The sequence below is a fragment of the Vigna umbellata genome, chromosome 5 (assembly GCF_029865625.1).
Source record: "Vigna umbellata cultivar VRB3 chromosome 5, Vumbellata_1.0, whole genome shotgun sequence".
Classification (NCBI taxonomy): domain Eukaryota; kingdom Viridiplantae; phylum Streptophyta; class Magnoliopsida; order Fabales; family Fabaceae; genus Vigna; species Vigna umbellata.
The window spans coordinates 23,542,956-23,570,352 of record NC_142169.1 but is presented as its reverse complement, the minus strand read 5'-3'; the positions used below and the strand labels follow the sequence as shown (position 1 = coordinate 23,570,352).

Below are 27,397 nucleotides of genomic sequence, written 5' to 3'. Positions count from 1 at the left end.
AATTGGGATGTCACCCTAATAACTTAATACACCTTTTCTGCAATAATTGTTTTTCAATATATAAAATATATATTTTTTCATGCTCAATAAATAGTTCATTTTAACATAATTTTACAAATATGAATTTTAAATTTTTAAAGAGAATAAAACTAATTTTCACAATTTAAAGAGATCGAGATACTACTTTTACATTCATTTAAAAAAACAGATTTAGAAGAATAAAATATTATTGTATATAAATTAAATAATCATAAGGCAAGTACATATACTTTACCATACTAAAGAAAATTATTCTCCAACCCCAAGATAATAAGGACAAGAAAAGAACCATGATTTCCAAATAAGTGGGTCAGCTAAAGAGAACAGGAATTTGATGATATAAGCGGAAGTTGCAATTGATAAACAAAACAAGCTATAAATAAAACGCAACTCAACAACAAAACTAACATTCAGTACTGCTAAAGTGGCAATGCACAACAATAATAATAGCTCTGGCTAATGTACCTCACAAACACAAACTTCATACTGATTTACGCAATTCGGAAGCTCCATGAGCAAAGTGGCATCTCTCTCCAAATGTGCAAGACCCTTTGGAAAAATTCTCGCACAGCTTCGTCTTAAAATTGCTTCCATGCTCTCGAATAGGTGCACCAGGAACACCTGGGTTAGCTTTTGATGCAGACATTTGCAGGGTCAGTAGCAAATCCTTCACCATATTACTAGCTTCCTTGATTTGCTCAAAATTTCCCTCTAGTTCAATGTTTCTAATATTAGGATCCGATTCATGCTCCCTGATCGAAAGTTTGGCTCCAGTTTGGCGGCATATCTGTTTTGAGTTCACACCACCCTTCCCAATGATTGCACCAGCCAGGGATGCTTCTACGCTTATCTTGGCAGTGGCATGGGAACCAAAACTTGTAGCAGGACCAGGAGAAGGCTCCATTCGACCACCAAAACGACCTGCTGCAGTCGGCCCCAACGCTCGATGGTCATCAAATGATGGAGCAATTTGCTTCCCAAGTTCCCATTCACCATGGGCAAAGTGGCATTTGTCACCAAATTTGCAACCTTCAGCAGTATTAAATTTGTTGCATATGCGGGTCTTTACAGCAGGTGGCGCAGACCCATTTGGTACAGGTGGCAGAGCTGCCACATTTCTTGATGCTGGAGGTGCTGCAGGTGTTAGATTCATTATATGGGCAACGGCATTATAGCCACCAGGAACGTAATGCAGGAAGTGGCAGCTCTCACCAAACGGACAACCAGAAGTGCTGCAAGACAATTCACAATCAGGTTACACCACACTCGTTTCCACTTCTTTAAGTATAAAATGTAACATGAAGAAACTACCGGCTTATTTCGCAAAATCTACAGCAAGGAGTTTTAAAATAGGACAAACAAGCAACTTAGACTATCAGAGTCGTCTACTATATTGTAATATATTGATACATCACCCATGCACACTGTAATGCTTAAAGGTCACAAAGTTTCAGAATGGTTCCTCCAAATTGTAAAGGAAACAATACAGCTACATCACTAAGCCAAACAGAAGAAAGACAAAGTCATACAGGCAGATCTCCAATCAAGGCCCACTTCTTAGGATCAACCAGTCACAGCAACAAGTATATAGACAGCCTAAAAAACTTAATATAAATGAGTATAGCTTCTAGTTTTACCCATCCAAAATACTTAATGTCATCTCTACTCAATCTGAAATATAATCACAGTAAAGACAAACACCAATAAAAATTTAAAAAATCAAAGAACAAGCATTCAAAGAACTCAAACATAAATATACAACAGCAAATAAATGAATATGTTTTTTAGATTGGCAACTGGTAACCAAACAGCGTTGTGAACCGGAAAATATTGGAATATAGAGGAATCTCCTTGTATCAGCATAAGAGGCCAATCCTTGTCACTATAAGCTTTGAATTGAAGGTCACAATCAGATGGGAAAAACAATTCTAGGCCTAGTGTTCTTTTTTATGTAGCGAAGGATCCTTAGGGCAGAATTGCGATGGATGGTTGTCAGCTTAGAAAGAAATTGCACAAGATAGTGCACAACATAGGTTATATATGGCTGTGTGCTTGTGAGATACACGAGTCTTCCTATGAGATGTCTATAGCTAAGAAAATCATAAGTAATTCTTCTGAGTCAATTGAAATCTTCTAAGTATTATCCATCGGTGAAGATGTTTAGCATCCCAAAAGACATGGGTCACTTAGAAATTCCACCATATATTATCCCGGGCACATCAAGATACCTTTCTTTGACCATGCCACTTCAAAACCAAGAAAAAACCATAATTCTCCGGACTCTTTGATGGGAAGGGATCATCAAGGGCTTGCCTAATTTGTGCTATTTCTTGATCAGTATTTCTTGCCAAAATCATATCATCCACATATACTAAAAATATTGTGAAGGAGTTATTAACTTAACAAATAAAGAATAATCATGCATAGCCAGTAAAGAGAAGAAATGAGGAGAGTTTAGCGAACTTTATTCAAGACCATATAATGCCTTCTATAGTTTACACACTTGTACCGACAAGACTTTATTCAATCCAAGAGGGGCCATCATGTAAACTTCTTTCACCTCACCAGGTTAAAAGGCATTGTTGATGTCAAGTTGCCTTAGTTTCCATTTCAACATGGAGGCAATAGATAGAATTAACCTGTCAGTGGTTATCTTTGCCACAGGTGAAAACATATCCAGATAATTAATGCCTTCAATTTGAGTGTAACCTTTTGCTACTAAGCAAGCTTTTTATCTCTCTATTGTGCCATTTGCTTGCGTTTGATTTTGAAACATAACATAGGAATTATAACATGAAGACAAGTGTGTATATGATAAAACGGGAGAAAGTAGATAGAGAACCTTGGAAGAGGTATCGGAGACCATGTTGATATAACAATAATAATCCTTCAAATAACCTAAAGGCTTTCTTACTCTAGTGCTATGGTGAGGAGGTGTACTTGCAATGTTCATTTCAATTGAAACATTGGTTTCAGTTGTAGGACGGGAGTTTGTTTCTTCTGAATCGGATGAATGATAGGTTGAGCTTGAGGACAGGAGTGTTTGGAACAATTTTAGGCTCAATAGGCTGACTAACATCAATAGGAATATGAACTTGAGGATCATGGGTTTGGGAGATTGGATATTGATTGCTATGATTTTCACCATTAGGGAAAGTACATCGGTCAACCTCACTACCTTTGGTCTCTATTTCGCAATATGGAAACACCCTTTCATAGAAAACAAAATTTCTAGAAACACCCTTTTGTGCAAGTTTCATATCCTAAGAAAACACATTTGCAGGCCTTAGGATCAAACTTGGTTTATGAACAGGTGAGGTACTGACAGAACAAAGATATACCAAAACCTTTAGTTGAGAAAAATCGAGTTTTGCTTTATGTAAAGCCTTATGTGGGGAAGAACAGGTGTAGGCAACATGATGATAAAATCAGCATGTGACCCAGCAAAAGACCAGTATAATTTTGGTAAATTGGATTGTGTAACCAAAGCTCTTGCTACATTCAAAAGGTGCCAATGTTTTCTCTCAACAATGTCATTTTGTTCAGATGTGTTAAGACAAGGTTTGGTGCATTATCCCTTTATTAGCATAAAAATTAATTATAAAAAACTTTGTTCCATTGTCACTCCTTATGGTCTTTATCATTGAGTTAAACTGAGTTTGTATAAAGGTGACAATATTTTGTCATGTTCTTACAGATTCAAACTTTTGTTTCAAGGAAAAAATCCAAGTATAACGTGAGTGATCATCAATGATTCTGAGAAAATATTTATGTCCATGAATAGATGGAATAGAATAAGGTCCCTATAAATCAGTGTATATAACATCAAACATTTAATAGAGATTGAACTGCTAATGGGAAAGAAGAGCCTCTTTTCTTTAGATAAACGAAAAACATCACAAATGTTGGATTCATTACTTTTGACAAAAGGAAATTTTTTCTCTCCATCAAGACATTTGATGGAAACGTGACCAAGAAAAAAATGCCAAAGGGTGTTAGTACTTAAAGTGGCTAAACTTACGACTATGATAGGTTGGTAGGAGGTTCGAGCATGTAAGAAGGTTTGATAACTGAATATCAATTGAACCACTCATCTTCAAGGAGTTCTTGTCCTGAATTTTACAATGAATGGAATCAAATATGAGAACACATAAGAGACTTCTAATCACTTTAGAAACAGGTTAAAATTAAAACAAGGAATGTAAAACACATCATGCAAAACATGATTTCAGGTTAGAAAAACACTCCCTGAGTAATTAGCAACAACTTTGTTTCTAGTTAAGAAGTGGCCTTTAAGCCTAAATCAATCCCACAAAATTAGCTTGTAGGATGAGATTTACACCTACTTATATGCTCTAAACTAGTCTTATCTCTAGTCTAAGTGGAACTTCCAACATTTCCATTGGGTAAGGTGACATGTATGGGCTTAATTTGATGATATGATGCAAAATGGAAAAGACAAACAAATATTATCAATGGCTCCAGTATCTAGTATACATGTAGTGAAAGAGGGAAAGGTTTTACTAGTGTTTTACTGAATCGGAGGGGGTGGAAGTTACAAACACTTGGTTGGAAAGATGACTATTATCGAAGATTTGTGACTATTGTAGAAGAATCAGATTTTCCTTCAAAGAATCACCATAATAGGAAAAGAAAAGGATAGATATTGAGTTCGTGAAATGCACATAGTGCTATATTTTTCTTATTGCAATGAAGGAAAACCAATAGAGGAAATAAATGTGTACACTGCAAACACTACCAGACAAAAGACACCTTCGCTAACATCATACCATTGTGCTGCTATGCAAAGTAGAAAAGCAAAATAGAACAGAAAATCAGAATTTGGGTGCTTAAAGATCTCTCAAGGCGATGCATGTTTGTGTCCTTTAGGTGAGCTGTGTTGACTTTATTTGATAAAGTACAAAACCACCAAAATTTTATACGTAGTTTAGACAACATACCTAACCCAACCAATTGAAGTTCAATTCATATTAGTTTGTTAATAGCTTACCAATTGAAAGGTGGGTTCAAAAGCAATAGAACCCATTAAAGGATGAAAAAATGATGTCAAACACAATTACAAGGGAAATGTACTAATTAAGCTGAAAGGTAAACATTAAGTGAGAAATGATCAATTTATCACCAATAAAATGATGCTGTAATGATCAATTTATCACCAATAAAGTGATCTTGGAACCCACATTGTTATCTTTTTCTACCTTGTTATTTTTGTTACAACTTGTTTAGACAAAGAACAATATGTACCTGTATAAAAGCTTTGAATGCTCAATTAATTCACAAAATTGCACGATTAAGTTTTAAAGCAACTAAACAATTAATTATTAAATAAATTATAATAAAACACTATTAATAACAGATTGGCAGTTCAAAAATATTTATTAGATAGGAATAGATTAGAACCTGAAAAACTTGGTACAAGGCTTCGATTTGCTTCCTACACCAGTTGATAAGGACTCCATTTCTGTTGCAAAACATTATTACTTATTCTCAGTTAATATTCCCTTCGCTTATTAATCTTTTATTCCAAAGGTATTAATACCAACAAACAAAATTATAGTATAATTACTATTGAGTGACAACATTTTATAATTTTTCTTAAGTTGTGAGTTCATTAGACAGGGAAATCAGAGGTTAAGTTTTCCACTGCCCAAACTACTGAAAAACAGACAAATCTGAAACAATTCTACCACAGCAAAAGCTATGCTCATAAGTGAGAGAGAAATTTCTCACCTCAAAGTGCACCCCACAAAACACAAACGAAGAAAACAAAGGCAAACAACTTTTGAAGTCCAATAAAACACAGCGAAGAAAATTACCAAAATCAAAGAAACCAAAAATGCTCAAAATCAAACCTTGTTTGGATTTCTTAAATCCACCATTGGAGTTGAAACCAAATTCGAGCCTTCCCCTCTTTCGAGTATCCATGGAACTAGATCCGGGAGAAATGGCGAGTTCTATGTATATAAGATTCCAGGAAAAACCTAAGATTACAAACTTAAGCTTAGAAGCAATGAGAGGAAATGAAAAGACGAAGAAGAATTGATAGAAACTGAACGAGGAAAAACCCTAACCCTAGGAGCTCTGATCCTGAAAGAAGGGTTTTGCAAAGTAGGAAAGGAAAGAGTTTGATGATACTATAAATGAAAAAGATGATAAAGATTGAGAAAATATAATTTTCATTTTATCTCCATGATATGTGTAAATGTATTAATATTAATTTGATGATGTTATCTATTAGGTGTACATACCCGTTGGATTTGTTATGACATTTTTTGCTGCTCCCATCGTCACATGACATTCTTGATCATTTATATTGTCAGTAAATTATATATATTTTTATTTAAATTTATATATATACTTAATGTACATATATATACTAAATATATTATAAAATATTTTACGATATTTATAAATATATCTTGTAATATTATAATTTGGTTTAATTAAATTTGATATTTATGATAAATTTGAAAGGTTTTATTTGACTATCTATTCAAGTTTTTGTTTTTTATTTTAGACTTTTTTTTATTAAGTAGGTAGTGGTTAACAAGTCTGCTCTCTTGTTTCGTTACCTCCTTAGTTTTTGTCATAAGAAATTTTATGATTTTAAAATTTTACAATTTAATAATTTTTTAATTTTATAGTTCGAAATTATTTTAAAATTTATAATTTAATGCATTTTGATTTTTTTATTATTTTAAAAATTTTAGGTTTATAGCTTTATAATTTTTAAATTTTTTAATTTATAATTTTATGATTTTATTATTTACAATTTTATAAATTTATAATTTTATGATTTTAAGATTTTATATTTCATAATTCTATAGTATTAAAATCATATAATGAATCAAATAATCATGTAATCTTATATACTTATAATCCTATAATTTTATTTTTTATAATCTTAAAATTTTATCATATTATAATTTTATAATTCATAATATTATAGTATTATAATATTACAAATTTATCATTTCATAATCTTATAATTTCATAATTTTATAATATTATAACTTTAAAATTTATAATCTTATAATTTTCTAATATTAGAATTTTATAATTTTATAATTTTATAATTTTATATTCTACAAGTTTATAATTATATAATTCTTTAATTCTATAATTCTATGAGTTGAATACTCTTAATGAAAAACGTTTTCGCAACCCTTCACGTTATTGAGCTCTTGAAATATTCTTTTCGAAAGCTTAGGTGCTCGACTTAAGATTTATGTATAAACTTTGATAAGTTTGTTATGTTATTCAGAATATATTTATTGCAGTGTTTTGTAAGAACTTCCTTAGGAAAACAATCATTTAACTTAGTTTCTGCATTTAAAATATAAAGCTCAATTGTAGATTTTTCAAGATGATTGTTTAGTTAAAAGAAGAGAAAATAACACAATAGATTTTATACTAGTTCGCTCCAACTGAGTTATGTCCAATCTCCTCTACAAGGGGTTCCACTATAATCATCACACAATTACAAATGAGTATTAGCACCACTATTGGTACTCAACTACCTCGTTGAGATATCTTCTAAGTATTAGCATCACTCTTGATACTCAACACCTTGTTGAGATTTCCTTTCATATCTGTACCACTTATGGTACTCAAAAACCTGTCGAGATTTTCTTTGAGTATTCGAACCAATAGTACTAGACTACCACGCCTAAATTCCTCAACTCAAATACAGTTCAGTTGTGAGTGTTTATTTTCTCTTCAGAATTGCAATCAATGATTGCTTATAAGTAATTCATACTATATCTCTCAACGAGAGGATTTGAATGTAATACAACATAGTCTCAACGAGAGGATTTGAATGTAATACAACATAGTCTAAACATTCATATGTTTTCTCTTCTCTCTTATAGAAGTAAGCAATTTGACAATGAAGCTTGAGAGTATCTCTTTCTCTTTTTCTCTTCTCTTCTCTTCAGCTAGATTAATTCTTTTCCTTGAGCTCTTTATCTTTTTCTCTTCAGCTTTTTCTCTTCAGGATGGATATATCGTTGTAAGCTCTTCTTTCTTAAGATTTTCTCTTAACTTATCGATCTTGATTTTTTTCTCAAGAGATCTTTTATTTACAGGCTTCACGAATATTTGTCTGTTAGACTGAGTTTATAGTTTATAGCTTTGATACTTGTGTTTTCTCTTTCTTCTTTTCACAACAACCGTTTTGTAAGTCAACTTTATCAGAACAAACATATTTTTTCAATCATTTGCTTGAAGTATGTTGTACGTAGGGATGGTAACGGGTTGGGTCGGATATGGATAGTGTCTATCCACAATCCGACCCAAAAATAAAAGCTCCACCCACAACTCGTCCGCTACCTACCCGAATATCTACTTCAAAAAAATATACACATATCTTAAAATCCATGGATGACCGTATATACTTGCAAATACATGCAAATACCGAAAAATATTAAAATATATATATTTTATACATTTTTAAAATAAAATTTAAATAAAATTACAAAAAAAATGTATATAATTTAATATAAATGAAATAAAATATAAACTAAAATTTAATTTTAATTAAATTTAATCTAAAAAAATAGAAAGTAATTCATTTAAATTTAATTTAATTTAATTTAATTAAATATAAATTAAATTATTATTTTTATTATTTGCAGGTAACGAGTATCTGCGGATCGGGTAGTATAATACCCGCACCTAACTCGTTTATAAGCAGGTATTAAAATATTCGCTACCTATAACCCGCTGGTATTAAAATATCCGCTGCGCACAACTCGCAACCCGCGGGTAGTAAATATCTGCGGATACCAACTATCCATTGCAGATACCAACTATCCATCCCAGATTTTATTCGCGAGTGCAGATTTTTTTGTCATTCCTAGTTGTACGATCTTTTTAGACTTTGCTTCAAGTAAGGAACATTCCGTGAATATTTATTTTGTTTTAACGTCTACATTTTGATATTTGAACCATATTGTGGATACGTGTAGAATAATTTATCTGTAAAGTTAGAGTAAATTGTGCATGCAACATATGTGAATTTTCTTATTACTTTTGTTGTTTTTGAACGTTGATCATTTAATGTCATTTAATGCTTACCGTTAGGTAGCATTTTACAATTAAGTTATTTTCTTTGAAGATATCAAGCATAGATATACACTTCATCAAAAGATGAGGTACTTAGTAAAGTAAACACTTCTTTAGCTTTTTGTCTCTTTTTAGACTTAGTAAATCTTCCTTACATATTTTAATAATTGAGTCTTTTAAAGCATTGTGTTAGAGACATTGTCTTGACCCATTTTGTTTTCGAGAGAAGCTAAATACCTATTCCAGGTATTATAAGCATTAAGCTTTTATCTCAATATATCTTGAACGCTTTAGGCAGAACATCATTTAGCAATGCGTCTAGGTGTTTTAGCTTAGATGTTTTTCTATTTCCTTGGACCTAAGTGTTTCCCTATGTTTTTCTATGTTTAGGGATTCTGGTTTTAGGTTGTGTTTGTTTAGGGTTTAGGCTTTAAGTTTTATGTTCTCACCCTAAGTTATTTTTTTATTATTATTCTGTTTTAATGTTATTTGATTAAACTTCAAAACATGAGAGCGTTTGGTTGTATAGATGATTTTGTCTTTAACATGGAGCTCTCTCAAGTGTTTTTTTATGATGAACTTGTTAAATGTTCTTTCTTAGGTGATTAAACTGTTATATTAGGATTAAATTCATGTAAGATAGATTATTGCTTAAATATAATAGTAAAACTGCATAAATGTGGTGTAGTGCTACTAACTTAATCGATTAAGTTAATGTAAAATCAATTAAAGTGAGTCAGAGGCACACCTGGGTTGTGCTGTCTGTTTTAATCAATTACATTAGTAACCTAATTGAATAAAACAAAGAATTATATATATATATATATATATATATATATATATATATATATGTGTGTGTGTGTGTGTGTGTGTGTGTAATTCCTTTTGTAAGTACGTAAAACATTCTGAAAGCTATCGTTTGTGAAACAAGAAAACTTTGTGAGAATTATTGGGGCATTCTTAGAGGAGCCAACATAAATTGTGAAGATTTAAAGGATCAAGCTCTCAAGAGTGAAAGGGAAGATCAATGAAGTGTCTAGATTCTGAATTCTTTGTAAGATCTGCACAAGGGGTGTACCAAGTTTTATTTTTCTGTAATTCTTTGTGAATTGCGATAACCTTTGTTGTGTAAGCAAGGTTCCTAAAATAGTGTGTATAGCCTCACTCTTAGGAGTATGTTCTTGGTTCCTAGAGTGAGTGTGGGTAGTTTCACCCTTAGGAGTTTATTCTTGTTGTGATTTGAGATTTAAAGTGGGTGAATCTTGTATTCTGTAAATCTTGACATCCTTAGAGTGGATTTAGACTCTTGATTTAGAGTGGATTTCCTTTCAACTAAGGTTGTTGAAAGAAGACTAGATCTAGACTCTTGAAGAGTTGAACCATTATAAATCCTTGTGTTGATTTCTTTGTTTATTTTTGCCTATTATATTGTTGAATCTTTGATGTGTTTCCAATCATCAAAAGCTGAAAGGCTTTATCACCTCTGATCTCTCCCTTCCAAACAAGAAGAAAACTATGGTAGTAAAATATATTATGTGTTTAGTACATGAAAACTAATTTATCTAGATACTAATTCACTTCCTTCACTTTTAAACTGTGATTAATTTGGTGATATTGATAATTTCTAGTTTCTTAGGTTTAGAGAACTTTTATCTACGATTCCTTTGTAATTATGTATTTGACCTCATTTATTTTCTTTTTAGGCAAGAAGATAGAGATGTAGGAAGCGACTCATCTCATCTAAACATCTTGAAAATGCATGTCAACCAATGATGCATCATTGTATGATTGGCACTTGGACTTTCATATTTCTTTAGTATTGTTAATTATATCTGGCCATTTCATGAATATTTCTTGAGTGTGTTTATTTCAATGTTTAAAAATTTATTCTGAGAATGCGAATTTTGGAATGTGATATTTCCATGTTTATTATAATCCATAAAAGAGTTTTCCTTTAATTAAATGATTAGCACATACAATCTTTTGATACATTTCTTGTTCATTGATGATTGAACCTTGTACTTTAATCAACTAGTTCATAGCTTAGATAAAATCAAGATTCTTTTGAAAAATAATTATTTTGGTGTTGGGGAAGTAATGCTCTTTGAAAGAACTAGATATGGAAGACATTAGAATTAAGTGGACATCTTTTATTTTAGATGTTAGTAACTTATATAAACTTGACTATAATTTAATATTGTATATGTAGGTTAATATAACATTTAGATTAGATATATAATTTTATTACAAATAATGTGTTAAATATTATTAAACAATTTAATATATAAAATCAATTCCATTTTATATATATTGATTATAAATTGATTAGACATAAATGTCAATGTATATCAGAATAAATTAATTTTAAAAAATATATATGTCAAATAAATAAATTTAAAAAATATATATGTCAAATAAATAAATTTACGTCATGAAATTCTATATATTATGACAAATAAATCCATATATGTTATAATAAATTCAACTATTTTATATTTTATGATTTGATAAGTGATTTTTTTCATAATAGAATAATATGTCACAGATAATATATTAAACATATGATATACATTTCTGCGATATCATATAAAATTCGAACCTATGACGGTTAAAACTATAAAGTCAGTCTATCTATTATAATAATGTAATAATAGGTCAATTTTATGCGTTTTATATATTAAAAAGAAATTAATATGTCAAATGCTTTTATAGCAAATTAAAGAGATAACGAAGTAAACAATATAAACATAAAATATGTTTGATACGTGAAATTTTTTTAACATAATTGGTTTAAAAAAATTATATCCATTATTTTTTAAGACTGAAGACCGAAATCAAAATTTCCAACAACGACAAATTCTAATTCAACTCTACTCTTTATTTTCTTGGATTCATCCCCCTCACTTTTCCCCAAATCTTCACCTCAATCCAAACACTACCTAAAATGGTTCATTTTAACATAATTTTACAAATATGAATTTTAAATTTTTAAAGAGAATAAAACTAATTTTCACAATTTAAAGAGATCGAGATACTACTTTTACATTCATTAAAAAAAAAACAGATATAGAAGAATAAAATATTATTGTATATAAATTAAATAATCATAAGGCAAGTACATATACTTTACCATACTAAAGAAAATTATTCTCCAACCCCAAGATAATAAGGACAAGAAAAGAACCATGATTTCCAAATAAGTGGGTCAGCTAAAGAGAACAGGAATTTGATGATATAAGCGGAAGTTGCAATTGATAAACAAAACAGGCTATAAATAAAACGCAACTCAACAACAAAACTAACATTCAGTACTGCTAAAGTGGCAATGCACAACAATAATAATAGCTCTGGCTAATGTACCTCACAAACACAAACTTCATACTGATTTACGCAATTCGGAAGCTCCATGAGCAAAGTGGCATCTCTCTCCAAATGTGCAAGACCCTTTGGAAAAATTCTCGCACAGCTTCGTCTTAAAATTGCTTCCATGCTCTCGAATAGGTGCACCAGGAACACCTGGGTTAGCTTTTGATGCAGACATTTGCAGGGTCAGTAGCAAATCCTTCACCATATTACTAGCTTCCTTGATTTGCTCAAAATTTCCCTCTAGTTCAATGTTTCTAATATTAGGATCCGATTCATGCTCCCTGATCGAAAGTTTGGCTCCAGTTTGGCGGCATATCTGTTTTGAGTTCACACCACCCTTCCCAATGATTGCACCAGCCAGGGATGCTTCTACGCTTATCTTGGCAGTGGCATGGGAACCAAAACTTGTAGCAGGACCAGGAGAAGGCTCCATTCGACCACCAAAACGACCTGCTGCAGTCGGCCCCAACGCTCGATGGTCATCAAATGATGGAGCAATTTGCTTCCCAAGTTCCCATTCACCATGGGCAAAGTGGCATTTGTCACCAAATTTGCAACCTTCAGCAGTATTAAATTTGTTGCATATGCGGGTCTTTACAGCAGGTGGCGCAGACCCATTTGGTACAGGTGGCAGAGCTGCCACATTTCTTGATGCTGGAGGTGCTGCAGGTGTTAGATTCATTATATGGGCAACGGCATTATAGCCACCAGGAACGTAATGCAGGAAGTGGCAGCTCTCACCAAACGGGCAACCAGAAGTGCTGCAAGACAATTCACAATCAGGTTACACCACACTCGTTTCCACTTCTTTAAGTATAAAATGTAACATGAAGAAACTACCGGCTTATTTCGCAAAATCTACAGCAAGGAGTTTTAAAATAGGACAAACAAGCAACTTAGACTATCAGAGTCGTCTACTATATTGTAATATATTGATACATCACCCATGCACACTGTAATGCTTAAAGGTCACAAAGTTTCAGAATGGTTCCTCCAAATTGTAAAGGAAACAATACAGCTACATCACTAAGCCAAACAGAAGAAAGACAAAGTCATACAGGCAGATCTCCAATCAAGGCCCACTTCTTAGGATCAACCAGTCACAGCAACAAGTATATAGACAGCCTAAAAAACTTAATATAAATGAGTATAGCTTCTAGTTTTACCCATCCAAAATATCTAATGTCATCTCTACTCAATCTGAAATATAATCACAGTAAAGACAGCATTCAAAGAACTCAAGCATAAATATACAGCAGCAAATAAATGAATATGTTTTTTAGATTGCCAAAGAGTAACCAAACAGCATTGTCAATGGAAAGATAGTGGAATATAGAGGAATGCCAAAACTCCGCTATAAAAATGTCATTGCAGCCGAGCACTGCCATACCATTTGAAGTACAAAACCACCACAATTTTATATGTGGTTTTGACAAAATACCTAACCCAACCAATTGAGGTTCAATTCATATTAGTTTGTTAGTAGCTTACCAATTGAAAGGTGGGTTCAAAAGCAATTAAAACCATTAATGGCTGAAAAATTGATGTTAAACATAATTACAGGGGAAACAGACTAACTAAGATGATAGGTAAACATTAAGTGAGAAATGATCAATTTATCACCAATAAAGTGATCTTGGTGCCAACTACATTGTATCCACTTGTTATCTTTTTCTATCCTATTATGATACAACTTGTGTACACAAAGAACAGTACGTACCTGTATAAAAGCTTTGAATGCCCAGTTAATTGGCCAATTAAGTTCTAAAGCAACTAAACAATTAATTCTTAAACTAATTATAATAAAACACCATTAAGAATAGATTAGCAGTTCAAAAATATTTATTAGATAGGAACGGATTAGAACCTGAAAAACTTGGGTACAAGGGCTTGATTGGCTTCCTACACCAGTTGATAAGGACTCCATTTCTGTTGCAAAACATTATTACTTATTCTCAGTTAATATTCTTTTTGCTTATTAATCTAGTAAATTTTATTCCAAAACTATTAGTATTAAAGAACAACGCTATAATATAATTACTTTTCAGTGACAACATTTAGAATTTTTCGTACCTTCTGAGTTCATTAGACAGGAAAATCAGAGGTTATGTTTTACTACAAAATAGACTAATCTGAAAAAATTCTACCACAGCAAAGCAAACTATACGCTCATAAGCACGAGAGAGAAATTTCATCCCTCAAAGGACACCCCACAAAACACAAAGGAAGAAAACAAAGGCAAACAACTTTTGCAGCCTAATAAACCAAATCGAACGAAAATACCAAAACCCAAGAAACCAAAAATGCTCAAAATCAAACCTTGCTTGGATTTCTTAAATCCACCATTGGAGTTGAAACCGAGTTCGAGCCTTCCCCTCTTGCGAGTATCCATCGAACGAGATCCGGCAGAAATGACGAGTTCTAGGTATATAAGATTGCAGTGAAAACCTAAGCTTACAATCGATGAGAGGAAATGAAAAGACGAAGAAGAATTGATGGAAACTGAATTAGGAAAAACCCTAATCTAGGAGGAGTGGTGATCTGAAACAGGGGTTTTGCAAACAATGAGCGTAGAGAAAGCAGTCAGTTTGATGCGACTATAAATGAATAAAGTGATAAGATTGAGAAAAGATAATATTTATTTTCATATCTTGTAATGATATATATAAATATATTTATATATTTGATGATGCTATCAATTTGGTTTAATTTTAGTACGATTTGTTCTGACATTTTTACCCGCTTTCCTTCTATCGTCACATGACAATATTATTGATTATTGATGCTGTCACGTAAACTATATTTTGTATTTTATTTAATTTTATATACATTTATATAATTGTACATGTTTTCAAGATTATTATAGAAAGATATTTATTAAGATATAATAATTTTTTTATTAGATTCTAGTTTTTAATCAAGTGAAATACGAATAATAAACAATGTCATATTATGATAACTAAGCTTTTTAACAAGTCACAAACGTAATTAAGTATAAATAGACACATGAATACATTTTTTTTTACAAAGATTAAGATCTTATGTTTTTATTTCATATTTAAATTTCATATAATATGTTTGTAAGTAATGTGGTATTCATGAAAAACGTTACATCAAATAATAATATTACAAACGAATAATCATGTATCACATAAACTAAATTATTTAAAATTTATAAATATTACTAAATAAATTTTAACATACTTTTAAGATATTATTGATATTAAGAAATATCTTAAAGGTATTTATAAATAATGTTATAATAACTTCTTATTAGATTTTATTATATCTTGATATAATAATTAATTATTTAATATTTTTAAAATATCATAGTAATTAATTATCTAATATCTTCAAAATATAATATTTAATTATTTTTACATAATTTTATGATATTATAATTTTACAAGTTTTTAAAATAATAAAATAATATATAACGATATCTAGGTAACGAAACAACGTAACAAACAATAACATCAGTTAATTAATAATTACATAATTCAATTAATAGAAAAATTAAATAGTAGAAGTTTAATTGAAAAATATAAATTTATTAAATATCTGATAATTAAATTTTTAAATATCTAATACATTTTAAAAATTTATTAGAGATTTGATCGAAATTTTTTAAATTTAATAGGAATTTAAAACTTGATCAAACCATAAATAATTTATACACACTCTCAAAATATTAGAAAATATCTTTAAAATATAGAGTTATAAGGTGGTTTAATGATAAAATTAGAAAGAAGAGTGAAAGGGGTTGTGAGTTTAACTCAACATCCATAACAATAAACCAAGAAAGAAAAAGGTTTTCATATGTAAAGAAGGGGAAAAAGATACATACAAAGTGAACAAAACATAAAACAAACTATCATTCATGCATAACTAATCTTTATTTTCATCTTTCACATAATTAGTTGTCTACCCATGAGTATATCTTAAGACAACTTTTAGCTTAGTGAACAAATAAGGACATTTAATGTAATGTTAGATATAAGTTTCTCACATTTATAGCTATGCAATTTAGAGGTGGGTTTTATGGTTTGAGATGTAAAAAAAATTTATATCATAGTATTTATACTCATAAATATCCGTATCCGTTAACTTCTAATTTACCAAATATCATATTTTATATATATAAGAAGTGATGTATTGTATTTTATTTGAATTTATTTGTGTTTTATTTTTTATTGAATGTTTAAAATTAAATTATATATATATATATATATATATATATATATATATATATATTATGATTAAAATATTTTTTTAAGTACTTTTAATTTGTTTTGTAAAATTGAGTATCTATAGATATGTGCAAATATTAAAAACTCAGCCTACATCTTGAGTAAAAATTACAAGTCTTGAAAATCGTAATTCCCTTAAATAGAACTCACTTAAAATCTCTAACATCATTCTTAAATGTTCTTTATGCTCCTTAATAAGAGTTTTGGAATAATAAAAAATATTTTCATAAAAAATTACCACAAATTTTTCTAAAAAAGAAAATAAAAATATTGTTTATATACTTCAACAATCTAAATTTATTAATTACTATTTTTATCATATAATATATTAATATAAAAAAATCTTTTTCTGAAATACTAATTTTAATTTTAAACTTTTAAGAATTGAGAAAAAACAATGATATTTTTCTCATAATTTACATTTATTACACTGCTGTAATACAGTCTACAAAAAACAATTACATTTTTTTGGCACTCTTGGTTCTATGAAGGATGATTTTTTTTTTTTTAAATTTGTTTGTTGTCATATTGACTTGCATCTCTTGTAATTCTTATAATGTGAGTCAGTAATTAAAGGAAGAAGGGACAAGTATAAAACGCTTCACCATTGTTGATTAGCATCTGATTGCTCGGACGGACGTTGATGGAACTCGTTTTAAACGCCCAGCACAGTATTAAATCCTTCAGAAAAAATATTCATAAATTGACAGTTTTCAAAAGATTAGCCAGAATCCATATGAAAACTTCATCTGAAACTAAACTACCGAGCATGTATTATATCTACAATGAATAGAACAACAAAAAATGCATCATGAGACGCATAAACTGCACTATCTCTGTGATTCACTGTTCCTATGAGGCATCAGCTCCTCTCCAACCCTAACAGTGCCAACCATCAACTGAGAATTCAATACAAGAAAACGAATACATAAAAAAGAGGAAATAAAAATAGCTTCGCAAGAACTTCCAGACTAAATTAATATAAATATAAAATTTATCCTAATAATTAACATGACAAAGGAGCTCCTTTTTTTCTATTGAATAATTTGCTTCCAGTACAAAATCATGTTCAAGAAAAAAAAGTGCTACTATAATCTGAATGATAATCAAAGCGGTAGTGTAAATGTCTCTATAATTAAAGCATAGGACAGCTACAAAATTGAGTGTTTGGAGCACTATTTCTTCTCTGGAAACAGGTACATTCCACAACCATTTGATTGCGAAGCTTCATTTCATTAGTCTAACATATTGATTATTCTTAATAACACTTTTTATAGCTTAAAAACACTTTTTATAGTAAAAACTATGAACTATTATTTCGGAATGAAAACGTCGACAAACGAAAAATGTTGCACTAAATTTAATTCAATACAAGAAACAATTACAAGTAAAAATACCTTCCAATCGTTGAAGTCAAATCGGAAAACAAAATGGCTAAAAGCAACATCCCCAGAAACAACTGAATTTGCAGCAGGAGCGTTCCTAGGCGCTGACATTGAGCAAATGCATGGAAAAAATATCAAGGGGAAAAATCTAGGCTAACTGTGTAATAAAAGTTCAGAGTTAGTATAATCATTTTAAAAATAACTCACAAACTAGTTGCCATCCAGACTCGTTAACTTTTATTTCAGCCCGACCATCTCGGACTAAAAAGGATAAAGCAAATAAATTCTCCACGGTTTGTCCAAATGAGTTCCGATTCAAAACCAGATTTTCAAGCTTGACAACTTTATTGATCCTTAAGATGTTAAACATCGTTAACATATGCTTATCGGTCTCCGCTATCTCTTCCCCTGAACCTCCACATAGCTGCAAAAATATACAATGATAAAAAAAAGAAGACATTAGTATGTCATATTACATTAAAATCACTGAATTTACAATTCTGAATAACAAGAAAAACCGTAGCTTTAATAATTCCATATTCTCGACTACGACTAAAAGATTGCATTTTCGTAATTTTCTCACCACAAATAAACCGTAAGAAACTTCAAACCATGAAAATTACAAGTTGAAGACTTGTGCAACATTTAAAGGTCTATCAAAATGAAAACCACCAGTGAACACTTATTTTCTCTCCTGTTTTCTTTCTAGCAAAACCGCAGACTGAATAATAAGTTTTACCTCTTCAGGCCGTGCCAATTCAGTTGGTCTCACACGCTTTCGACGATTAATGACCTTCCTCTGCTCTATTTTAGCATCCATTGGGGCCATCCTGAATAAGAAAATTCGAAATGAACACCCAAAGAAATATTACAATCGATAAGAAAGAATTCTCTTCTATATACGGAACGGACATTACATTGTACAGCACCCATAACCTGCTCTAAAAACATGTGACACCGCAACTCCAATATCATTCCAAGCTACTGAATTTCTACTGCAATCTTCTGTGCTATTACTTGGTCCAACATGTCCTCCGAACTTTTTAAGAATGTGTGTAACAAAGTCTGAAGGAGTTAGTCCGCCATTCGCAGTAGTTCTCACAGACATTACCAGGGATTGGGTGATTTCCAAAAGAGCCTTTGCGTCAGCTACTTGTTCTCTTGGTTTTGTAACTGAAATTAGACAAAATATTAAAAAAATTAAAAGCAAAATTTAAATATAAGAAACAAAGTCGTACACTGGATAAACTTGGGGTATTATATTTGTTAATAAGGGGCACAACTAAAGAACGAAAAAGGTTTAACAATTTTTTTTTCTTTTTTTAATTTAAGAAATTCTAGAACAGAACCAATTAACAAAAGGCATATTATGAAAGCAACTACCAAAATAAACTCAACAAACCGTTAGACTAAATTTTAATATTATCTTATAAAGTAGATTTAGACTAATTTAACTCTATGCAATTAGCTTACATGGTGAGGCTTACATGGTGAGGCTTACATGGTGAGGCTTACAAATGTTTATATACTATAATTTACCTCTTGTCAATGTGAATCTCTGAATGATATGCCACGTAATATCTTATTGACTGACATAGCAATCATGTTGCATATCTAATTTCATTACTCAGGCTCATATGGAGCCATACCCTGCACATCCTTTTATAACATCAAAGATGACTTAATATTTACATTTCCATACAAATCACTAAATAAATTATTTCTTACACACTTTCTTTAGATTAAGGGTTCTACTATTTAAGAGAAAGATAGGAGATGAAATAAGAGGAAATAAACTAGTTTGAAACGAGGAATTTGCAATGAGATGCATGGAGAGATTGTGCAAGTCCAAGAAGAGTTCTTTCCGCACTCAATTCATATGATTTATCTAGAAAGTTAACGTGACTTTGAACTTTTCTTCTTTTTGTCCTTGCCGAACCTAATAACGTGTCATAATTTCTCTTATCTGCCAATCAACTTTTATGTCTCATTACCCAACTTTATGAGTCACCTGTGAAGAACACATTTGGATAATTCATATGATTGGTGCATAATACAATATGTAGTATGTATAACTAAATATGCAGTTGCCAATATGACATATTAATATAATAGAGTTTATGTAATGGATTATGCATGAGACAATATTACTTATGTTGACCATTAACATGTATATATTACAAGTAGTATGCCTCACATACGTCCCTTTAATTGATTATGTGTGCTCTTTTGTTAGAAAGTCTCTTCATTTCAATAAGGTATAATCGATTATGAATATTACTTAATTAGTTATGTATCCATATGCTTGATGTATATCCAACGAATCGGGAATCTAATTTTTTCAGTATCACTTACTTTATTTCCTACACGTATAATTTAACATACTATAGAATCAAGTGTTTGGAATTATTAATTTAATTTCCACAAATAGCTTTAAAAACTATAGTTCCTCAAAAAAATCCTCAAAACTAATCAGAACAAAAGCATTACCACAATAAAATAAATAAATACCTTGCTGATGTAAGCTCTCCATTTCACTAAAGATCAAATCGAACTTGTTAGAATCAGGCCTAGCAATTTCTTCCCTTTCATCTGAGAAACCAAGGTACGCATGCAATCAAAATTCAAAACGTTACTATTTCATTCCTGACACGGAAAATCGATAACGACACAGGACTGGCGGTCGTTTTTGTGCATTAAGTGGTAGTTAATAAGGAATATTCGAAGTCATAATAGAGCGAAACGAAGAGTACGAATCAAGCAAAGCGAGTAAAACGAAATTACCTTGAATCATGTTCTTGAAGACCAGATACCGAGAACGAATACCTCGACGGCGTTTCCGAGTTTTGTAATCAGCGTCGTCGCTTACGGCGTGGAGTTCAGAATCACGCTTGTCGATGCTACTGCAATCACCATCACCGTCCAGTTCGCGTTTCACGTTGATCATGATACTGTTGTGAGGATATTGCAACAGAGCGAGGATAAAAACGAACAGTAGAAGGATTTCGAGAGCGTAACGAGCTGTAGAATGAGGAAGGAAGGGAGGGAGGATAGAAGGAGAAGAAGGAGAAGAAGGAGAAGCGGCAGAGACTCCAATAGACAGAATTCTGAGTCACTGTGTGCTCCTTTTATATGGTCCTTGAAAGGTAGTGTTTGGTTTGTTAGAGAGGGTGGTGACGCAAGCGGGTTGGTTTAACATTTTTGGCTTCCACCCGAAGATTGAGAAGCGTGTGAAACTTTTGGGTTAATAATAAAAGTAAAAAAGAAATGTTTATTTCACTTTTTCTCCAAGACATTATATTTTAGGTTAGTTTTAATTAATATATATATATATATATATATATATATATATATTAATTATAATTATTTACTTGTTAGACATTTACTGTTATTATAATTTAGGTAGTTATTATTAACACAACTGATTTTTGTTTGTCCAACATAATATGTTAATTATTCTAGCAAATGTGTAGAACCGGTTAAATTTAATAATAGCATATGAATTAAATTAAATTTAGTTAAGTTATTTAATTATGTTAGATATTTAGAACACTTTATCCTTTCAAATAACATGTCTTATTTTTTATTTACTTAGAATGTTGCTAAAATTTATGTATTTGATTTGTTAGTTTGAAAATTTTGGTCTTACTTTTTATTATAAATGAGTATACATCAGTTTTATGATAGGATAATGATATTTTGACAACATTTTTTTACAATATTTTAATCTCATTTACGTGTAATTCTGTTATTCGTCCAAAATTATTCCAATATCAATAATAATAATCATAAACATTAACATGGACCAATCATAAATGACAGATAGATAATTTTAAAATATTATAAAAAAAATGTTGTCAAAGTATCATTATCATTTATGATATGGGAAAAGTCGGAAAGATTCCTTGATCTTCAATTTCTATATATAAAATATGGAAATAAAAAAGATATATATTATTAGACCTACATTCAATGATAAAATTATAATTTCTTCAGATTGGCTGTGTGCAGATTGATGTCAACAAGATTGGGTAATGTCTTTGCTCTTCGCGAATGATTTCTTCAGTTTCCATTTGGTACGGTCTGAGAAGTTTTTTTGCTCCTTCTCTCTCATTTCATAAGATATTAATTTGGATTGTTGTTGTTTTTTAGTTTGTTCATATCAGGATTCGTTTTCGCGAATGAGTTTCAGTCATCATCAATTCGAAAGGCACGAAGCTTTTTCTTTTTCTCCAGTTTCTTCCTCATTTTCAAATATTATGATATTTTCATTTTTGTAGTTTTCAGGACAAGGGACCATGTGTGAAACATAAACAGTTTCTTATGTAAGAAGACTGTTAAGAACAGAAATAAACTGGGCATTATTTTTATTTTTTTCAAGAGATTACTTTAGTCTGCATACAAAAATAATCTTAATCCAATTATATTTTAAATAGTACACTAATTTATATCTTAAACGTAGAGTTGAATCCAAATTCAAAAAGACAGTTAAGAACAAAAATAAATAGGGCATTATTCAAACTTTGACCATATAAAAAAGTTTGTATTTGATTTGTCAAATTCAAATTGAACAAACTCTGTAGCATGACTTGAATTTATCAATGGATACTTAAAAAATAACTAATTTAAAAATATAGTATCATCACACTCAGAAGTCAAAAATCAACTTATTATATGGACAATAAATAAATAAATAATTTTCTTACACACCTACAAACAAAAAGTGAAAATTTCATTTTGTGAGTATACCCATTAATCTTTTACTCTCTTTTTTCCTGTCAACTTTAGCCTTTATGCATAGTAATTCATCAGAAATATCGTGCGTTGATGAGAATATCCTGCATGGTATATATGTAATTGCATCAAGGAAGTTCTCATGGTCCTGTGCACTTAACTGTATTAAGGATGAACAGTGATAGAAGGAGAAGGTGACAAGAACCATAACAGCAATTTCTTTGCACTCTTGAGATCCAGAGAATTTAGATGACTTGAAACCAGAGTTCCATCCACCTGAAAACACCACTCTCCTTAATTATATAGCAATACTTACAAATCTCAATACTTAGCCATGCCATGGCAATGTCATATTTACCTCATCAACCAATCTTTCTGTGTCTCTTGCTCAGCTCTCTTCCACCAAACATTTTCATGTCTAACAATTCTTCCTGCAACTGGAATATTATTATACTGGCCTAGGCCACCAAGTTGTGTAGCATGTACTCCTGCATATACTAATAAAAATAGCAGAAACATGATTTTTCTTGTCACAAATAGCAGAGATGCTTCTTGCATAATCTTGAATCTTTGAGATCATTACAAACGTTTCTAATGCGTACCAATTCAGATATTCTCCGAGTTCTTATGGGGCGCGGAGATTTGTTTCCTATTGCCTGTTGATCACCGCCTTGGCTAGTTGGTTTCTCTTTCTGTCTGATTGCATTTTGCAGCAGGTCATCAGAATCAAGAGTGCGAAGAAGCTCTCCGTGAACATCATTTGAGATTCCCAATTGTTCCCTAAGATTCGTTAGAATCGATTCCTTCTCCTGATGAAGAATAAGTGCAGGAGTTTCGTTTTGAAGTAGGAAAACACAAAGATCGCTGAGAGAGAACGATCGAAGAGAAGGAACTGATCATTACCCATGAAAGATCATTGGATTGAATCCTGAAAGCACGCAAGAGTTTATAGTATGCTTCCCTCTCAAGTTTAGCAACCAATTCCTCCATGCTACCCAGCTCCTTCGTCGTATTCCAATCCATACCTCGTTCTTGAAAAGGGAATAAAGCAATAACGGAATTCTCTGCAACACAAGAAAATGGGTGGGAGCAAATTCTAAATGCATACAAATTATCAAACAGTTTCGTAATTTCTTTTGTCTCTGCTTGTGACTGCTATTCTCAGTGCAGACTTCAGTGCCATTCTCAGTGTCAAACTTCCCCTTATATAGGAAACACGTCCCCAATATTTATTTAGTGTAATTGAAAATTATGGATGATGAAATACTATATTTAATAATATGGTTAGTAAAAATAAAATAATGAGACGTTGTGTGTTTCATATTATTGTGGTTTTATATGAAAATGATTTTATAAAGATTTTACATTTTTGTTTTATAAAATGTGACTGTCTCGTTATGATTTTGAATTTAAGATGATTATTTTTATTCAATGTTTATAAGATGTTTTATGAATACAAATTGTTAATATTTAAATTTTAAATTGAAATTTTGAAATATAATATTTTAATTTCAAAAGTCATACATCAAAATGAAACATTTTATATAAGTTCAATAAAAATAAATAATTAAATTTAAAATAATTTACAATATATGCATATGTAAAATATGCAAAATTAACTTTGAAATTTGTATTAGAAACAAAATTTTAAAATTTAAAATTTGACTTGGAATGTTCCCATTATTCAATTTATTTTAAATAAAACGTAAATCCAAATAAAATATTTACATAATACTAAATAAACACTAAAAATAAATAAATGATAACCAGTGACTGAAAATATTAATTATTATTCGTGACTGAATTAGAGACTAATTTTATTTTTTTAAGTTAGTGATCACTTTGATAATATGATTTTCGGTTAAAAATAATAAGTGACTAAATCAATTAGTATTATTAAAAAAATTAATAAATAGTGACTAAATTCTGGGAATAAAAATTATTAGTAATCAAATATATTTTTTAAAATTAATTAATAATTTGGTGAATAGATTAATAAATAATTAATTACTAAATTAGTCGTTATTATTAAAAAATAATAAATGATGACTAAATTTAATGACTAAAAAAATGTAGTTACTATTAGTAACTAAACTAAATGAGTATTTATTTATCCAAAATTTATTTTCAAAATCCTATCAAAACCCAAAACTTACAATATCAATTAAATGAGTAGTGTATAATTAGATTAACTTTCCTTACTTTACTTTCAACATTTCAACATTTCAACATTTATTTACTCATAAATTTTCATCTATAATAAGAATATCTTATTAAGTGGTCTAATTATTATACTTTTTGCTAATCTACATATATGATATTTAATAACTATATATACTTTCAACGATATTTCTATAACTTTTAATCAGTTTATCTTGTATTTTTTTGTACATGCCCTTGCCCCTTTCATATTAACTTGATCCAACTCTTGGAAAATATTCACTCTCACTTTCCTACTAAAAACCCTTTCTCATTTATCTCAATCATGAATATCAGAAGTAGCAGAATTCTGGTCGCTGTCTTGGCCTTGGTTGTGGTTCACTTTCTTCTCTTCTCCTTCTACTCTGTCTCCCGCCAACACAGCTTTTCAGGAGAGACAAGTCTGCCAGTGCCAAGGGAGCTGCTATCTTCATCATTGCCTTCTTTTTCAACAAGTATGAATAAGATAAGCGGAAGCAAGAAACAGAAGACCAAAGATGTAGAACTGAGCCTGAGGAAAGCACCATCCAGCATACCAAATCCTACTCAGAACTAGTACGATTAGATCTTCGCAAGGAACAACTCTTTCTGATTTCATCTTCTTGTCTCTTTTATTCCTCTCTTGCTTACATACTTCACTCGTCTTCCATATTCTTATCTCTCTTTCTTGTTTGCTATTTTCTCTTGTACGGTTTTAGTGATAATGTTTAAGCATCAGAGAAAGCAGAGACATAATACATAAACTGTACATAAGAACTGGAATTAAAGAAAGTATGTTCCAAGGACAGAAGGAAGTAGCTTCGCTTGATTAAGAAAAAGTTTTTGACAGAGCATGGTGAGATCTATATAAAAAAATTGAAATTATATTTTTCAAAAATGAGTGATGAGAAGAGATGGCAAAGAGAGAAGTCCACGTCTGGTTGTTGGTTAGTGAGTTGTTGAACACATGTAGGCATATAATGCATCTTTTAGGTACAAAGTTTGCTTTACAGCCAAATAGATTGAAACTTATTTGGCGGTGATAGGAAACATTGCTTTGATCGAATGGTTTCAAGAAAGAATATGTTAAATACATTATCAGTTACACACCATCATCAGCTACATAATAATTTGAGCATAACTGAATAAAATCATATCTCCTCTTATAAATCTTAGTCTAACGTTAATTAATGAGAAAGTTCAACATAAAAAAATTATCGTTTCATGTCTTATATGTATATTTATGTGTCATTAGTATTAGTATTGTGTTTTCTTGGTGAATATTTCTTTAAAAAATCCATCGAAAGTCTTTTTACTTTGTTTCGGGTAAATTAATCTCTAATCTTACAAAACATTTTTAATATCTCGAATTTTCTTAAAATCTTTGAACAAAATTATTTTGTCGTCTCTAAATTAGTTTATCAATTGTTTATGCAAAAGAAAGCATCAATAAGAAGTATGTTTTTCCTTTTATTCGGACAATATTTTTAAATTAAAACAATATTATATAAAAAAAATTAGGAATTTTTTCAAGAGCAAAATCAAGTTTGTAATTCAAATTCCACCTCTTGCAAATTACCCAGTGAGGATTTAAATACGTCAACATTAGGTTTTAGTTAAATTCAACATTAAGATATTTTCGTTAAAAAAAATTATATGATTTAAAAAATTATTTTATTAAGTTTTGAAAGTAGTATTTTAAAAGTGTGTTTAAAATGATTTTTAGATGGTCAAATAAAACAACTTTTAAACTATAAATAAATATGAGGAAACTATGATTTTTAATCTTAAAATCATTGTACTTATAAAAATATATAAATTAAAATCCTCCCAAGAGTAATTTTTTTTTTTTTTTTTTTTTTTTTTTTTTTTTTTTTACCTGTAAAATTAGGGTTTTTTTTTATAACAAGGAAGAATTTCCTAAGCTCTTATTAAACACTGTATTTTATCCTTTTATTATGATAAACATTTTTATACATAAATTTATACAGTTTTAAATATTTAAAAGTAATATAAAGATTGATGTTAATAAAACCAAAAATTATTCAAACACAACTTTCACTGTATAAGTCCATTTTCTCTACTGTACTCTTCTTTTTTTTTACTTGTACTTTAAAAGAGATAGAAAACGAAGTTTTGAACGTTCAAAATCCAAAGCTGTCAAAAAAGAAAAATGATGGATCATGACCCATCAACGAAGAAGGATTGTAGGCATAGGCTAAAAGGCCAAGAGAGTAGTGCCTAAAGCTGTTTTTTTCTGTCTTACATTCATATTTCAGAGCCCATATTTCGTTTTCACGATCTTCACTTTCACAAACTCAGATAATTTTTATTCCAAGTGTTATGTTATGTTCTTAG

At 30.3% G+C, this 27,397-nt stretch overlaps 3 protein-coding genes across 4 annotated transcripts; all 3 read right to left on the bottom strand.

Moving 5' to 3' along the window:
• Nucleotides 1-354: 354 nt before the first annotated feature.
• Nucleotides 355-6,325, bottom strand: LOC148197969 (zinc finger CCCH domain-containing protein 36-like). 2 transcript variants are annotated; one of them, XM_088114957.1, is made up of 4 exons: nucleotides 6,309-6,325; nucleotides 5,913-6,041; nucleotides 5,461-5,521; nucleotides 355-1,271 (listed from the first exon to the last, which is right to left on the bottom strand). In XM_088114957.1, the coding sequence occupies exons 2-4, from the start codon at nucleotides 5,983-5,985 to the stop codon at nucleotides 521-523; spliced, it is 885 nt and encodes a 294-aa protein (XP_087971083.1). In that variant the 5' UTR covers nucleotides 5,986-6,041; nucleotides 6,309-6,325; the 3' UTR covers nucleotides 355-520. The 2 variants fall into 2 exon arrangements, with proteins under 2 accessions (XP_087971083.1, XP_087971084.1); XM_088114958.1 differs by lacking the exon at nucleotides 6,309-6,325 and adding an exon at nucleotides 6,132-6,281.
• A 6,011-nt stretch (nucleotides 6,326-12,336) lies between these two features.
• Nucleotides 12,337-15,098, bottom strand: LOC148197968 (zinc finger CCCH domain-containing protein 36-like). Its single transcript, XM_088114959.1, has 4 exons — nucleotides 14,812-15,098; nucleotides 14,369-14,421; nucleotides 13,618-13,625; nucleotides 12,337-13,253 (listed from the first exon to the last, which is right to left on the bottom strand). The coding sequence occupies exons 1-4, from the start codon at nucleotides 14,882-14,884 to the stop codon at nucleotides 12,503-12,505; spliced, it is 885 nt and encodes a 294-aa protein (XP_087971085.1). The 5' UTR covers nucleotides 14,885-15,098; the 3' UTR covers nucleotides 12,337-12,502.
• A 2,172-nt stretch (nucleotides 15,099-17,270) lies between these two features.
• On the bottom strand, nucleotides 17,271-21,206 carry LOC124831321 (non-structural maintenance of chromosomes element 4 homolog A-like). The gene is made up of 7 exons (XM_047305270.2): nucleotides 20,912-21,206; nucleotides 20,639-20,719; nucleotides 19,045-19,300; nucleotides 18,867-18,957; nucleotides 18,335-18,551; nucleotides 18,140-18,231; nucleotides 17,271-17,641 (listed from the first exon to the last, which is right to left on the bottom strand). The coding sequence occupies exons 1-7, from the start codon at nucleotides 21,072-21,074 to the stop codon at nucleotides 17,573-17,575; spliced, it is 969 nt and encodes a 322-aa protein (XP_047161226.1). The 5' UTR covers nucleotides 21,075-21,206; the 3' UTR covers nucleotides 17,271-17,572.
• Nucleotides 21,207-27,397: the final 6,191 nt, after the last annotated feature.

Bases quoted from the DNA above. Each gene is read 5' to 3' on its own strand.
- LOC148197969 (XM_088114957.1), bottom strand. From the start codon at position 5,985: ATGGATACTCGAAAGAGGGGAAGGCTCGAATTTGGTTTCAACTCCAAT. The intron at 5,522-5,912 runs GTTTGATTTTGA...GTTTTGCAACAG, and splicing joins ATTTAAGAAATCCAAACAAG to AAATGGAGTCCTTATCAACT. The intron at 1,272-5,460 runs GTTCTAATCTAT...ATTGTCTTGCAG, and splicing joins CCTTGTACCAAGTTTTTCAG to CACTTCTGGTTGTCCGTTTG.
- LOC148197968 (XM_088114959.1), bottom strand. From the start codon at position 14,884: ATGGATACTCGCAAGAGGGGAAGGCTCGAACTCGGTTTCAACTCCAAT. The intron at 14,422-14,811 runs GTTTGATTTTGA...GTTTTGCAACAG, and splicing joins ATTTAAGAAATCCAAGCAAG to AAATGGAGTCCTTATCAACT.
- LOC124831321 (XM_047305270.2), bottom strand. From the start codon at position 21,074: ATGATCAACGTGAAACGCGAACTGGACGGTGATGGTGATTGCAGTAGC. The intron at 18,552-18,866 runs GTAAAACTTATT...ATATTTTTGCAG, and splicing joins AATTGGCACGGCCTGAAGAG to CTATGTGGAGGTTCAGGGGA. The intron at 17,642-18,139 runs GTATTTTTACTT...TTGAATTCTCAG, and splicing joins TTGACTTCAACGATTGGAAG to TTGATGGTTGGCACTGTTAG.